Here is a 15,998-nt window from a genome sequence, read left to right on the forward strand (position 1 = left end):
ATTGGCATTAATATTGTTGCTGTTGTAACAGGTGGTGACGCAGTGCCTGTCTACTATACCTTCAAGAAGCCAGTGCATAGATATTGTACAAAATGGCATTTGCAAATACCTGGTAGGTGGTAATTTTGAATATATTCTATGTTGGTTTTATTTAATTATCGTTTGTGATTGAAACTGTGGCCAATAAAAAGAGTTCGGTATTTGCAGATGTGCTTGCTAGGCTCATTTCTGGCCTTGCAGTTATACTCACTATTCATGTCTTAGTCTGTGAACAGTATATAGTAGTTTTCCTGTTCATAAGCGGTTGCAGAAACATTTCATCACAATCATGAAAGTCTTCATACTGTGTTTAAAAATGTTATATTCCATGTTTCTTTATGGAAAATTCAAAATGACCAACAGCAAACTGTCATAAAAATGGAACAAATGACGACAAGGATTTTTTTAACTATCAGTTGGCCATCATTAGAAACCAGCAACAGCCACAGGCCATGAGCAGTAATGGAGGCATTGGGGAGAAGGGGCTTCCTTTGCTAGAGCAACAAAAAGGCCTTTCCCTTCATGCCCACCAGCTGGCTGGCGCAACACCTCTGATGTTGATGAGTGGACAGGAAGGAATATGTACAAAGACGTTATCCTTGAGATAAATGGGGGCATTTTAGAGCTTTAAAATGAATCAATTACTAGTGAAAATAGAACAGTACCAGGTAATTCTGTACTGACCAATGTAACATTTGCCGTCACTTTTACATAATATTTTTTGTGTTAGCTAACATTATTTAACTCCAGTGAACTGTAAACTATTTGTTAACTGCCTTAATCTTCCCTACAGAAATAATCAAGAAGTATGCCACACTTAGTTTAAACATTTTCTTTTTCTTGTGTTTTAAAACAAGTAACAGTTTTGGCACATCAGTAATTTATCTACAACTTGTTTTCTCTAAAAGTAAGAATCAGTCCCCCTCATCTGTGGCGATATGCATGAAGAACTTCTGTTTCATGGGCAAGAGCCAAACTTAGGGTGTTATTTATTGGATACCCCAGAAAGAGAGGGTTTCCCGCAGATGACCTGTGTCCAATTCGATGTGAAAATTCATTTATAGACATCCACAAATGAATGCCTTCAAAGCAAGGCACATGACACTTCAGTATGCATTCACAAGTTGCAGGTCACATGTGGGAAGGTGTAATTCGAATCAGAGGATGAAGTGGTGGGTTTAGCATTACAGGTAACCTGACCCTGGCCACTTCTGCTATCAGGAGCAGCACGGGGTCACAGAAAGCAATAAAAGCTGCATTCTTAAGAAGTGGTTCAAACCCACCCAGAGCAGGCTGTACAGCTGTCTCTGAGTCAACTGCTTCCAGGTGGACTGCTTTTCTTTTCACTGGATTGTTTGTCCACATCCCATCCTTTACTGTCTCCAAACATTGATTCAGGGCATTCAGTGCATTACTAGAAACCCATTACACTTCAGACCAAATCTATGGATGACCTCACCCAACAGTTTCATGTAGATGTTAGAAAGCATGGAAGACAAAACTCACTATGGCAGCACTCCCTAAGTTTAGGGGCCATGGTTCAGAGCAGCAGTCTCCCATCGCAACCTGCTGGATCCTTCGTTTCAGGAATGACTCTGTTCCAGGAATGACTTGCTACAGTACCTCCCAGCCCCATTCTGGCAGGGTGACCTGGAGGGACAGCGTAGTTGGTGAGATATGCTCTTCAGAGCTGCACCAGAATCAAGCATTAATTGGCTCCCAACTTTTCAGCTGAAAAGGCTCTGCAAGGATTACAGATCAATAAAAGCAAGACAGTTCCTGATCTCAGGTTTAAATTCTAAAAAATGGAACACACACAAAAAAAAGGAATGGGGAGGGAAGAGGAAAAAGTGAACCAGAGTATTAATTATTTAAAGTTAGCAAGTTTAAAGACAACCTGGTTCATACTTTCTCCCAACAAAAAAAAATTAAATCCATCTACCAAAGTCAGACTGAAAGACAATGATAACAGAACCCTTCATGAACTATATTTCACTTCATTAGGACTGCCACTCTAGACGAGTGTTTTGTGAAAAACTTTGCCATGAATCCATAGCAACAGAATGGACATGAAGCTTGAGGTCCTGATTTCTTTGTCATGCCTCTGCTGCTGAACCTGACTCCTAAGGCACAGAACGTGAGTGGGGACCCTCTCAGCCTCTGCCCAAGCGTGGCTTTCTAGGCCTATCTGCCTAGAGAGAGCCTTGGAACTGTTGCCAAGCCAGTCTCCTCTCTGGCCCTTCTGTGCACTTCAAATGCTTTGGCCTGGCTGCAATGTGTCTGTGGACCCGGAGAATACATTTCTTGTCTGTCTGGACAGAGGCTAGAGCAGGCATCCCCAAACTCGGCCCTCCAGCTGTTTTGGGACTGCAGCTCCCATCTTCCCTAGCCAACAGGACCAGTGGTCAGGGATGATGGGAATTGTAGTCCCAAAACAGCTGGAGGGCTGAGTTTGGGGATGCCTGGGCTAGAGTATGCAGGGGGTGTGCAGAAACTGGCCTCTTGCTCATCCTACCCACATAGTAATATTCTTCCGCTGTATTTTAAATCTGTGACGTGAGCTTAAGCCGTGAGCTTAAGTACAAGGTAGTATGGAAGGTGTTTTACTTGGCTGTTGCTAAATAAATAAGATGCCAATTCATGGGATTAATGTGCTCAATCCTCAAAGGAAAGGAAGGGCAGGTTGTAAAATGTAACAGATTGAGGGGGAAATGAAGTTATTTTTAGAATTGTTCTTAGACACAGGCGCAAGCACAGCTACGGCAGAAATGAGTGTCTGTGTGAAAGGTAATTTATTTGTTTTGTCTCCTAGGCAGGGTTGACTGTAATACCTGACAGTGCTGCTGGATCTGTTTTGTGTGCCATTAGTAAGCTCTTGGATCAAGCGTGCTTGCTTAATGAAAACCTTGCAAAGTTCCTAGCGTCTTTGTGTTACAGTCTCCTTTATCTCCTCTTAACAATAGAGAGAGAAGATACAGAACACCTGCAGAAGAGGTAAGCTTTTAATTTGAGTACTTCTCAAATATTGGCATTTGTAAAAAGCACTTTAGCATATGAAATTTGCTTGTTTTACTTGAGGAATAAAATATCAGTCTACCTGTGCAAGTTTTTTTATAAGGTTGATGGACTTCCATTTCATCGCACCACAATGAGGAATAAGTCAGCTGTATACTGCCAGCAATCACATGAATCTTTGGGATTTAGACTGTTGCCTTATTTAGTTTTCCAGGCTCCTTACGATGAGTTCGCATGCTGTAGCTTGCCCACTGGGAGTCCAAATTTTGCCTGCAAGGCCATGTCCCCCAAACACTGCCCCCTGCCCCACATCTGATGCTATATGTCAGCTGTGGAGCAGGTAGGGATGTGGGTGCTGGTGCACACATGGGAGCCTTAAAGTGCACTCCAAGTCATGGTGTATAAAGGGGTTCCCCTGCAGAAAACTCCTTTCCCCCACCCAACGCCTGCAGAAAGTAAGCTTTGGTTCTGCCGCCCTTGAGCTTATACAGTGGTACCTCGGGTTACATATGCTTCAGGTTACATACACTTCAGGTTACAGATTCCGCTAACCCAGAAATAGTGCTTCAGGTTAAGAACTTTGCTTCAGGATGAGAACAGAAATCGTGCTCCGGCTGGGCGGCAGCAGCAGGAGGCCCCATTAGCTAAAGTGGTGCTTCAGGTTAAGAACAGTTTCAGGTTAAGTACGGACCTCTGGAACGAATTAAGTACTTAACCCGAGGTACCACTGTATGCGGGAGAGCCAAAGTCTGCTGGATTGGCTTTGTGCAGCGCTGTGAAGTACTAACTTTGGCACTTCAAAGCGATTGTTGTGACAACAGGTGAGAAGCCACATGAGAATAGATCTTGGTGAGGATCTGGCCCATGGAGCCAAAACGGGGCTGGATTTTGAATATCAACATTCTAAGACACTAGTTGCTTTAATTCTCTTAATTCTCTTCTATCCCTCTAGAATGTTATTCCCAGTAAGCTCTTCTGAAACAATGTGCTTTTTAAAAACAAAACAAAACTTATTTTAAAGTAAGCGAGAGGTAAATCAGACAGGAATGGTTACCTCTGCAATTGGGATTTCTTTGATTGACTACCCTTTGTCCAAATGGTAGTAATCTTACTGTAACTTGCAGCACCGGAATCTTGAACTGGGTCACAGCTCCTGTGTGCATGTTAGATATCAGGCAGTTTTAATTTGATAATCCATTCTTTCTTGCACAATATATTCACAGTTGACTGTATAATTGACTCTATGTAGTTAAATATTAATAAGTATTTTAGAAATATTTTTTTAACTATAACTGGTGACAAATTGGTGGAAATGGTTTGCAAGTAACTTTAGTGTTCCAGTTTTTGTCATTTTATCTTGCGTGCCATTTTCTTCCTAGAAACTATAGTCTACAGTACTCATTTCTGTTCTTCAGAGAGGTGGACTGAGAAAGTTAATTTGAGCTTAAATAACTCCTCTGCCCTTGGTTTCCCTTATAGACTCTCTGGCTGTGCTTTCTTCCTCTGCAGGGACGCATTGTGGAGTTGCTGCATTTCCGTGCTCACCGCCTTGCCTCGCGTATTGAGGCTGATGTTGCAGAGTCTCCAAGTGAGCAGAGTCTGCCCGGAGGAGCTGCCTGTCCTTGCCCAGCTCCTCCGCTTGCTAATGCAACACGGACAGCTTCGAAGTCATATGGTGACCAATGAACTTCTGGTGAAACAGATTGTCAAAGATATCACGGTAGGCACTCATTCTCAAACGCTACTCGCTCAGGCTAGTTTTCAGCGTCCCTGATGGCTGTTTAACTTACCTTGGCCTGACGCACACACCTTGAAGCAGACCTGCGTCTATTTGCAAGCGAAGAGCAATGGGCCCTCTGAGAGCCAAGACTAATTTTCCTTTCCTCTCCTGGCCATCGTTGCTGTCTTCGGGTTGGTGGGGATTGTTTCCAAAATGCCTGGATAACATGTTGGGGGAAGGCTGCTTCAGACTGTAAAGGGGTGGCCCCCCTGTTGAGAAACAGGGATGAGATTGAGAAAGGCACACCTGAGGGGCGTGTGCATTCTCCAGGCACATCTCCCTGCTCCACTGGGCCTCTAGGCTGAGCAAGCAGCTGTCCTTGCAGCTCCCAGTTGCAGTGGGTGAGGGCTTTGCTGCCAATGTCTCCTTGCAGGATACAAGCAGGGTGCATATGCAGCTCATAGTCCTTGCTGCTTTGAAGGGGACTTGCTTTAAAAGGCAGGGTCCCCCCCATATCTCAAGGGAATTCTATCCCAGTGCTAGCCCTTCCATTGTTTCAAATACAATATATCCTGTTTGAAAATAAAAGGAGTGAACTATTAGAATGAACAGATGCTGGTCGTTACTTCTATATGTGTGTGAACCTGTCTCCATGAAATCATTAGCTTTGGGTCAATAGCAACCAAAAGTGGTGGAATGTTATTTCTCCTTTAATAAGCAGAGCCTGGTACCTTCGACATGGTTTGCATTATTAACACCTGAAGGGATAATTAGGGAAGTGTCCAAGTACAATGATACAATTTGGAAACATTGTTGCTTTATAAAAGCATTTTCTTTTAATTTACTAAATGCAGCTGCTGATTAGCCTAAATGATTCTTCACAGCATACCAGGAAAGAGCCTAATTTATCTAATTCCAATTTACTGTGTTGCTGGAAACCATGGAAGAAGGGGCAAGTGTTGCTCTTGTGCTCCTATTTTGCCTGCTGGTTTCCCAGACGCATCTGGTTGGCCGCTGTGAAACAGGATGCTGGACCAGAAGGGCCAAAGGCCTGATCTAGCCCGACTCTGCTTACATTCTTACATAACTGTAATCCTTTCTCTTCCCTGACCTGCCTACTTCATGAGAGAAGCCTGAAAAGTTGTACCCAGTGTTTATATTTTCAGAGATGGGAGTTCCAAGTTGTGTTTGAGAAAATAAATATGGCGATGCTGTTTTCTCCATAACAAACACTAGTTCATGAAAAGCATCTAAACCAATGAAATTGTGATATTTATAAAAATATATACTGCCAACTTGTACAGAACTAATACAGAATTTCAGGGTAGTTTACAATAATGTATACAAGTACAATAAAACACCATAAAAACTATTCAAAATAACCATTAGAATGACTGGCTGAGCAAGAAATGTTAAGTGGCTGCACAGGCTTTTTGGCTTAAAAAATGTATTCAGAAGACGCTTGAAAGTCAGTCGCAAAACTATCCCACCATTGAGCTGGAGAGACTGCAATAGTATAGGTACCACATTTCACATAAAGCCCTTCTGGCAGAGGGTGTTTACAGGAATAAACTTTATTATGGGTCACCATTTGGAATGCACCCCAAGTTTGGGATTGTTAACTATTTTTAGAGAAGGGCAATCTGACCTTTGTTATAAAGAACTAATTACTTTTAGTAGTGGCACGCCTACTATAGGCACAGTATTGGAAAGGATTGGAACATCTGTGTATCTCTCATTGGAGGGATACTGTGGTCTAAACCACTGAGCCTCTTGGGCTCGCCAATCAGAAGATCGGCAGTTCGAATCCCCACTACAGAGTGAGCTCCCGTTGCTCTGTCCCAGCTCCTGCCATCCTAGCAGTTCGAAAGCACACCAGTGCAAGTAGATAAATAGGTACTGTGGCGGCGGGAAGGTAAATAGTGTTTCTATGTGCTCTGGCACTCATCATAGTGTCCCGCTGCACCAGAAGTGGTTTAATCATGCCGGCCACATGACCTGGAAAGCTTTCTGTGGACAAACACCAGCTCCCTTGACCTGAAGCGAAATGAGCGCCATACCCCGTAGTCACCTTTGACTGGACTTAACCATCCAGGGGTTCTTTACCCTTTTACCTTACCTCTCATTGGAAACAGAATGTATGGGCTGTTGCTGTATCAGAAAAATTAACAAAGATTACATGCATTAAATAATACAAAAGATGTAGACGATTTTGTTGAAATATGGCATCCTTTTATAAAATACTTTACTGATAGTCCTGAAGAATGGCAACTACCGAAATCACAGATTGGGACTCTGGCAAACTTAACTAGATTGATCTGTCCAAGAGGAAGGCAAGGGGGATTTTGTTGTTGTATCCTTTTCTCTCTTTGTGATGGTTATATATAGGAAATCAATAAAACTATATTTATTTATTTTAAAAAGTCAGAAGCAAGGGTATGTTGAAAAATTCTAAGCAGTAACTCTATTTTCTGATTCTAGGTATTGAAGAGTGGTGAAGCTCAAGACCAGTGGCTGACAGACCTCCATTACTATTACAATATATACTTAGCCACACATCCCCCAGGATCTGGTGCAGCTGACACAGTATATTAAAGAGAACAACTGCATTTGATTGCGGGTCTCAGTGCAAAATGTCAATTTTCTGTGGAAATTGAAGTTACATTTCATTAAAAAGACTTTTTCATGTAAAAAGCTACTTTTCCTGTATTTGTACCAAAAATTCAAAAGCAGCTTGCTGCCATCACTAAGGGCCAAAGTATACATGATGTAAAACGTGTCTTTGCGTTTCAAAGGTGGAAAGTGTCTGCTGGTAAGACTGACAACTTCTGAAATTGCAGCAGGCCTGGAAGGATCCCTCCTGCCGTGATCCTGAGGAAAATCCCTTGTCTGAAGCTGCTGCAAAGGGGGATTTCTTCCCAGTGCAAATAGCAGCTGCCCCATAAGCATGCAAGGGAGGAACTTTCACGGGGATGCTGCTAATGCAGAGGCCAGGAGAGAACTGTGCAAGAAGGTTCTTGCTCTACCCCTTAAGGGATATAGCGCATTTTAAAAGCTGCTTCTGGAGGAGAGTGAACACTACGTTGGCTAGAGTGAATGAAGAGATTGTGGAGAAATGCCAGTTTCATTGGGTGGCCTCCCAACTCCCGCCCCAGGCAAGTTTTGTAACACATTATTCTTAATGTATGTAGTAAAAAAAAATCCTTTTGCATATTATTTTTCTTATAAAACTGAGGATTGTCTTAACTATCTTTTTATTATTAACCTGAGATTTTGCCATCCTTGCTCATTTTCATCGTTCACAAAGTTCAAGCCAGAGTTGTCCAAACTAGCAGAGAGCTGCAAAACCTGTTGGATATTTTGGCGAATGCAGTGGTTTGACAAAAGATAATGACTTCATCTGTCAGCGTGGAACTGCTGACTTGTAACTACTTTTGAGCAAGGAGTCTTGCGTACTGTTGGTTCAGATCTGCTTCTCTTGGAAGGAAGGAAGGAGCAAATCATTGACTTCAGCTGCCAGGCTGATGTGAACCTTTTGGGCCTTGTATATTACTGATTAAAAAAAGGAATTCTACTCAAACCTTGAGAAAATTGGTTGTGTGTTTTTTTCATTTTATTTATATGGTGACAGTGGGAGCATTCTAGTTGTCGCTAGTTCACTTGGTAAGCAGAAAGTTTTCAATAATGTAAAGTTTAATGGATTTTACTGTTTTTTCGAGAGTGGAAGTTTCAGAATCTGGAACTGCTTATGATCACTTATGTGAATACAATGATGAAAATACTATTAAAGGTAATTTTAATATGTCCATATATAATTGATAGGTTCTCCTCTTATGCTATAGGTCAGTCTTGCTTTCATGCCTTGATCTGGTGTGCTTCATTTTTACTGTTGTTGTAGGTTTCATACTGGATGAAAATGGTCTAAATTTCCTTTTGTTTTCCACCAGGCAAAGGTACTGCAATCCATTTTCTGCAAAGCAACTACAAATTAGTATGTTTGGCCAACGAGGAGTGAAAATACTCGACAGTTCTCTCATTAATAAACTTGTATTGAGCACCAGACAGAGCTACTTAAAGCTGCCTCATCCAACCAAAAACCATTAAACCATTCTTGAGGAACCTACATTTATTTCTGCTTGCTCTTTAGGTTAGCCTATCGTGTTCAAACACTACCATTATAATACTCATCTGCAAAGTTTTATTTAAAACATTTATTTACCACTAGGGCTTTTTTTCAGCTGAAACCCAGTTCCAGCACCTCTAAGGTGGTGCCATTGCCATTATAAGAGAACAAGGGAGGCATTCATGGTGAGTTCAAGCACCCCTTTTTCTAGAAAAATAGTACTGTTTACCACTATTAGTTATACTGCACCTTGAAATTTTTTATCACTTGAGGAGTCACTACTCCTTTGCCCAGTAAGAAGTGCTGTATACAGGTATTGGAAATGCAACAAACACAACCATATTTTTTCAATGTTTAAAGCTAAGTATAGCCAAGTTGCAATATATTCTATTATAGGTCAAAAATGTGTAAATTTTTATTACATTCTTATGAACCTTGAGTTACCTTTTAAAGATTCTCGCACTAAGTGTGCAAGGTCTGGGCTTTGAAAGCATGTTCCAAATTAAGCTTAGCAGAAGTTTAAAAGAAAATTAAGCTGGATTTTTATTGTTACCTATCCCCTGCCTTTGGCAGTTAACACACCAACTGAATTCTTCCACTTCTCAACAAGATGCCTTACTTTTAAAGGCAATGCTGGTTTACCTTTTAGATACTTCTGTGACACATATCAAGTAGAATCAAATTCGCTCTAGAAACGTGTCAGATACACCCTATATAGCTCTGGTTGCTGACAGTTCTGAACTTCTTTGAAAAACCTCATGCTTAAAGGAAAATGTACCGTCAACTTTAGACAGGGCAAAAGTTTCCTGAGTCACCATCTGGTGAATGAAAGTACTGTTCTGAACAGACTGGGCAAAATCCCTATCACTGTCTTATTCATCACCAAGTTATGAAAAAGCAAATGCATCGAGAAATTGCAAGGCCTACAATTGGACTGTATGGAAAACTCACGGGGGAGACGGGGGGGGGGCACAAGATGAATTAACATTTGAGGAAGTTTTAAGGTCTTGCATAGATGGCTGTGTGAAAGTTGGCAGGTGAAAAGTCTAGATAACTCCCCAAGCTATATTCAGGAGGGCACAACAAAGAACCTTTCTGAGATTACAAAGGCCTCCAGTCACAGCAAGTTAACTGGGAGGGTGAAAACTAGAAGGGAGATCAACATTTCAGCGTCATCAAAATGAATTAATACCCTACACTACAATTTAATAAGAAGGAACAATACCACTGTAATTTGCAGCCATCTACAGCATATTGTTAAGAAATGTTCATCCCAATTCCAAATAATCAATTGACCGACTTTTGTTGAGGAAGGTTTCCCGATTGTTGGTTTAATCCAAAATCTACACACTTTTGTGGCAAGAAATAAATAAAGTACAAGTCCACCCCCTAATCTAGTGAATGAATCTGATCAATAAAACCGAAGGAATGAAGTTGTTTCTGGTGTCGTTTGGCCCATTCTGATTCTAAACCAAATATATCACATTTAATTTAGGATACACCAGCTATCAACCAATTTTGATTTTTAGGCCAACAAGCGGTACCTGATAGTATCTGTAGTTCAGAAAGCTTGTATTTCGAAGAAGGAGGTCTCACTGGATGATACACTCTTCCCTCTTGAGAGCGCCCTTTAAGAACAAGTTTTCAAATCAAGTATGAACATTTGTGCTTGTATTTCTACATTTTTCACTCTTTGTTCTACTGTAGTTATTGTTCAGCTTTAGAGAGGGGGACATAACAAAACTGAACAGTGTAAATACAACTGCTAGCATGCTCATTTAACCTTTTGTTGCCACCCTTACTTTTAAGACCCGCTGCAATGCCCTCTGAGAATGCCACCTGAACAGGAAGACAGAACAGCTTAAATGGTGCTTGGGTTTTTATGTTGTTGGGGGTCTCAGTGTGTGAGGCAGGGAAGAGTTAATTTCTCAAAAAAACCTTCCCAACACCCTGAACTCCAGTTAGGTTTTTAAAAAGCTTCCACTGGCACCAATGGAGGCTTTGTTTTTTTTTTTTTTTTAAGCCTAATTACTTCTCAGGAAATGGCCAGGGTGAAGAGCAGGAGGTTCCTGTGAGCTGTGGGAAGTCTGTGGGCAGTGGATTCCCAGCTCTGTTTCAAATATATTCAGATAGTGTACATCTGCAGGACAAATATATCCATTTCTGATGGTGCTGGAGTTGCATTATGTTCCAACATTTTTAATTGGAGAATATGACACAAACAAATGCAATCCTTAACTCCTCAAAATAAGTACCCAAGAAAATGCTTTCCTACCGTATATCTGCTTCAAGGTGGATGGCTTCTGTGTAGAGTTTAAACCTGAGTTGCTTTTGTTCGTGGACTTAAGGTTTTTGCTGGAGGAAATTGATTTCAAAGGGGTTTGGTTCAGCTGCTTGCTCCAAGCAACCTCAATGCAAAAGGCAGCTGTTTCTTGTTGCCACTTGTCTTCATTGTCCTTGCACAGCCGCTTGACACTAAAAAGCTGAAGAAACTGTCGCCTTAACTGGTAGCTGGAAGAAGAAAAGAAAGAGAGGAATGCTCATTTTTAAGTGTCCTCATATCAACCCTAAAGTTTCCCATAAACCTCTTCACTTCATTATTAACTGGGAAAACAAAATTCCCCCTTAATTGGATCACTTTTGTGGGATAAAGAGGTTTCTTCAGCAAAAGAAGGTCTGAGTTAAATACTAAGATCCATTAATTTGATATACCTAACATCAAACTTTAAGCTTGCCAGGCACGTATTTATGTTTTGTCTTAATTACGAAGAACCGCCAATCCAGAAAGGGGGAAAACTCAACCAGACTAACAGCCTAGCAGGTCCCACCTCCTGAGGGTCTTTTTTGGGGGGTGTCCATGCTGTGCTCTTCTCCCAGACCTTTGATCTACAATCTATTGGGTGATTCAGGTTTTGAACCACATTTGTGTCATAGGAAGCCTGTTAGTCTTTAAAAGTGCCAAAACATGATTTGCATTATTTTTATTAAAATAGTATTATTTCGATTTTGTTGATGCTCATAAATCTCTGCAAATTATGTGTAGTAATAGAAATACATGCCACCTTACTCAGTTGTTATACCACAACATGTCTACTGTAGCTAACTGGCAACCCCTGCTTGCGTTGTGGATTGGAATGAAAAGAGCTAAATCTCCTGCATGGAAACATTGCTCATGAAGTTCAGTTTATTTTGGTAGTTGTTGAGCTCAGAGGAAAGGCAAAGACGAATAATAAGGACTGGACAACACAGAGATTTGTGAAGATCTGGATCTATAGCACCCATTAATTTTGTATTTATGATGGGATGTGGTAAAATAATGTTGATACCTGTTTTCTGTGACCTGGTGTTCGCTTTGCATGCATTTTATATCTGCTTTGCTACAATTAAATTATTACCAAGGGCAGCAAAGAACAGGGACTAGGAAGTTTGAAGGAAAAAACCATGAACTTAGACATTAACTGTGTGTTTCATCTATTGATAGGCCCGTGTTTGGATTGCAAGGAATGAACTTAGCTGCTTCTAGGTTAGCCAGCATGCCACAATGTCACCTTAAGGACATGAGACTATTCTCACAGTGGCCTAACAGATCTCCATAGGGAGAATTCAACCCCCATGCCCTCTCCTCTCCTGTGGCTTCCAGCAGCTGGTCTTTGGAAGTATTGCTGCCTCAAACTGCTGGCCTCTGCCCCCCCCCCCCGGGCCAGCTTAGTCCTCCGAGGCCCAAGGCAAGTGTGCAGTGGTACCTCTAGTTACGGACTCAGTCTGTTCCGGGGTGCCGTTTGCACCCCGAAAAGTCCATAACTACAGCGCCGCTTCTGCTCATGTGTGAAGCGCGCAGAACGCTTCTGCGCACACATGCGTGGCGAAACCTGGAAGTATACAAACGTGGTTTGCCGTGTTTGCAAGCCGAAAAGACGCCACATGAACCTAACGCAACACGAGGTATGACTGTACTTGGCTACCCTGCAAAGGCCTGCTTTTACCTTTTCTCTAAACGAACAATTCCCAAACGCTGCAACTTTTCTTCATAGGGGAGTCGCTCCATCCCCTTGGATCATTTTGGTTTCCCTCTACTGAACCTTTTCCAACTCTACAATTATTATTTTTAGGCGAGATGACCAGAACTGTACACAGTATTCCAAATGCAGTTGCACCACCAAATTGTATGATAACAGATTTAGTTTCAGATGCTTTCCTAACGGAAAGCATGGAATTTGCCTTTTTCATGGGTCTACATCTTCACTGCGCTACCTACTGTGTCCCCAAGGTCTTGCTCTTGGTCTGTCACCCCCAGTTCATGAGCATACAGACAGATCCCTCGTTCTGAGCACAACGCACTCCCAGGAAATCATTTGTTAGGCAAGCGTTTGCGTAACAAGCTAGCAATTTCCATTTATTCCCCATGGGAACGTTTATCTCTCTACTCCTGCCCTGGCTTCTTCTAAAATGGCTGCAGCCAACCAGCAACAGAGAGACAACAGAAGATATTGGACAGATCCCAGTGCCTGAACTAACTTGCAGGAGGCAAGTCTTAAGAACTTAGGCAGACGATTGTGATGAGGGAAGTTTTAGGCATAACAGACAAAATTAAAACTGACAAATCAATGGAGCTGGACAGCATCCACCTGAAAGTTCTTTAAGAACTCAAATATGAAATTGCTGACATTCTAACAAAAATATGTAACTAATCCCCAGATTAGTTCCTCCATACCTGAGGGCTAGAAAGTAGTCAATATATCAAAGAGGTGGATCCTGGAAATTATAGGCCATATAGCTCAACATCTGTTCTGGCAAAACTGGTGGAAAGTATTGTTAAACATAAAATAACCAAGCATATAGAAGACCAAGTCTTGCTGAAGCAAAAGCCAGCATGGCTTCTTGCAAGGGCAAGTCCTGTCTCAAAAACATATTAGATGCACGTTCCCCTTTCATATGATATCTGAAAACATGGAAAGAGGATATTTGAGTCATGCATCCTTCACTGACAAGTCCTTTTAATACATGAAGTGGCTAGAGGATGAAAAGAGACGGACTAATGCATCCAGCATGGCGGCTTGTTTTTCTACTGAATAGGCCTCCGTCCACTGCCTTTGATACATCAACTGCAAGCTTGGCTTCATGTTGATCAAAGAATGCCAGAACTTCAAGTATAGCCACAACTGTATAGGACTTGATGAAATGAGAAGTGGTAATTAAAATGAAATCAGCTAAACAAGAAGAAATAGCCAAGTGTCCCCTCATTTTGAGTTTTGTAAGCTGGATATTGTTCAACATTCTCTGTTGCTTTTTCTGCTTTCTTTGTTTGATGGTGTATTTTAGTGTGTACTCTTTATTTTACGTTTTGGTTGTTGCCTTCATTTTGTGTTCTGCATCCCTCTCTGTATCTATACTGATGAAGGGTCAAAAATATTTGTAATAAAGCAAAATAAATGAGTACCTTCTCCAAGCCCGTTGAATTATTTCAGCAGCACAGTTCTTCTTCTGGAAGAGCTCCTTTCTTGCCCTTTCCTTCTCAATTACTTGCTTCAAGACCTCTGAGGGGACAGGTTCGGTAGGTGGGCTCTTGCAATGAAGAAAGTGCAACTGATGTTCTGAATTCCTGGGTGCCGTTAGAGCTTGCCTGCTGGGTTTTGCACTGTCTTCATGGCCATTGTCCAGTGCCCGTCTGCTGGGTGTTAGCTTTGCAGTCCTTGCATCATTGACCAGCAAAGGACAGACTTTGTTATTTGCCACCTTACTGGTTTGTGCAACAGCAGCACTTGAAAGGTCCTTTCTGATATTCACGCCTCTCACTTTGGCACTCCCAGGTCTGCTGAACCCAGCTCGGGACCATTTCTCATCATCTTTGCTTTTTGCCTTCTGCTGCTGTGGGGTGCCTTTAAGGGCCATCTCAGAGTGTCTTGAATTCCTTGTGCTTCCATCAGTGCATTTACTATTCTGAACCCAAACTCCTGTTTCTTCACAATGATCTATACTGTTGTTTAATGACTGATTTGGATTTTCTGATCTTTCCCCAGAAGAGGCAGCTTTAGCACTAGAGTCGTGCCTTTTCCTGGCATGTGTGAAGGTGGCATTTGCTCTCACAGTAGGCTCCTTGTGCTTTTTACCATTCTTGCTTGAGCTAGCAGATACAACTTGATGCCCATCATTTTCTCTACTGGAACGGGAAGGGGCGCAGACAGTCTTGCATTTGCTGTTTTCCCTGGATACTTCTTGGGAGACAAAGATAAATAATAATTTAAATAATTCTAATTTCCTAAAAGCAGTTAGTCAGATTGACGAATACTGAGACACAATACAGTTAGGATAAATGTAAAAGCTTAATTGTATTCAAGGGGAATCATTTTTGGAAGTCAAGGTAGGGGACCCAGTTTTACAATTAAAACATTGTTTAAATGTTTCATAACTAACTAAAATAAAAAGACCATGGAAGTTAGAGAACAAAGCATTCGAAAGGTTAAAACTGTTTTATGTACAGCTTTCTGCTAAGAATTTAATTCATGCTCATTGATAATGTTACCTGCAGATCTAATAGTTCATGGAACGAAGTGCATTATCAAAACTATTCAATACAGAACTTATCCATGCAATCACATATTCTCTTTTTTCTATAAAATTATGAAATGTAATTATAGTTTCATTAATTATATAATTAATTAAACAATTATATAATTGTTATGGCAGTTATTGAGCATATACATACAAAGTTTCCAGGTCAAAAATCACCCCCTGGCTTGTATCACCCCCAATAAAGGAACATCCTTGGCAAGGGAAGCTCACAAAATTATGAAAAGGAAATCCATTCTTCTGGAGATGCCAGGAGTGAATTTCACCCTTTTGATATTAAGGTAGCAAAGCAATGAAATGGAAGTCTTGAAACTGGAGACTAGCCACCCATGACACCCTGAGCTCTTGCCAGGCACCTTGTTGGAGTGGGGAGCTGTTGGCCTGCTCTCTGCTGTGCTGCAACACAAGCGCTGCAAAAGACCAGGGGATGGCATTGCACTGGTCAGGTGACACAACAGCCCAATCATTTTTCAGCTGGTCCTATAAAGCAGTTGACTCTGCCCATGGGCATAGCCAAGGGGGGCTGGGGTCAGC

General features: G+C 41.5%; 2 protein-coding genes across 10 annotated transcripts in view; one reads left to right on the forward strand and one right to left on the reverse strand.

Moving 5' to 3' along the window:
- Nucleotides 1-8,354, forward strand: part of TEX10 (testis expressed 10) — a 35,060-nt gene extending 26,706 nt beyond the window's left edge. For 6 of the 7 annotated variants that reach the window (XM_083582634.1, XM_083582636.1, XM_083582637.1 and 3 more), the window contains 4 exons: nucleotides 32-112; nucleotides 2,852-3,033; nucleotides 4,564-4,774; nucleotides 7,256-8,354. In XM_083582634.1, the coding sequence (XP_083438760.1) occupies nucleotides 32-112; nucleotides 2,852-3,033; nucleotides 4,564-4,774; nucleotides 7,256-7,369 (588 nt within the window). In that variant the 3' untranslated portion in view covers nucleotides 7,370-8,354. The remainder of the gene's footprint in view (nucleotides 1-31; nucleotides 113-2,851; nucleotides 3,034-4,563; nucleotides 4,775-7,255) is intronic. The other variant, XR_014540996.1, reaches the window with a different exon arrangement.
- Nucleotides 8,355-8,449: 95 nt separating this feature from the next.
- The window catches only part of INVS (inversin), a gene marked incomplete at its 5' end in the record, with an annotated part of 67,427 nt that continues 59,878 nt past the window's right edge, over nucleotides 8,450-15,998 (reverse strand). For 2 of the 3 annotated variants that reach the window (XM_083582509.1, XM_083582508.1), the window contains 4 exons: nucleotides 8,450-8,744; nucleotides 10,442-10,525; nucleotides 11,173-11,408; nucleotides 14,335-15,109. In XM_083582509.1, the coding sequence (XP_083438635.1) occupies nucleotides 8,611-8,744; nucleotides 10,442-10,525; nucleotides 11,173-11,408; nucleotides 14,335-15,109 (1,229 nt within the window). In that variant the 3' untranslated portion in view covers nucleotides 8,450-8,610. The remainder of the gene's footprint in view (nucleotides 8,745-10,441; nucleotides 10,526-11,172; nucleotides 11,409-14,334; nucleotides 15,110-15,998) is intronic. The other variant, XM_083582510.1, reaches the window with a different exon arrangement.

The sequence above is a fragment of the Podarcis filfolensis genome (assembly GCF_964270895.1).
Source record: "Podarcis filfolensis genome assembly, chromosome: 13".
Taxonomy (NCBI): Eukaryota; Metazoa; Chordata; class Lepidosauria; order Squamata; family Lacertidae; genus Podarcis; species Podarcis filfolensis.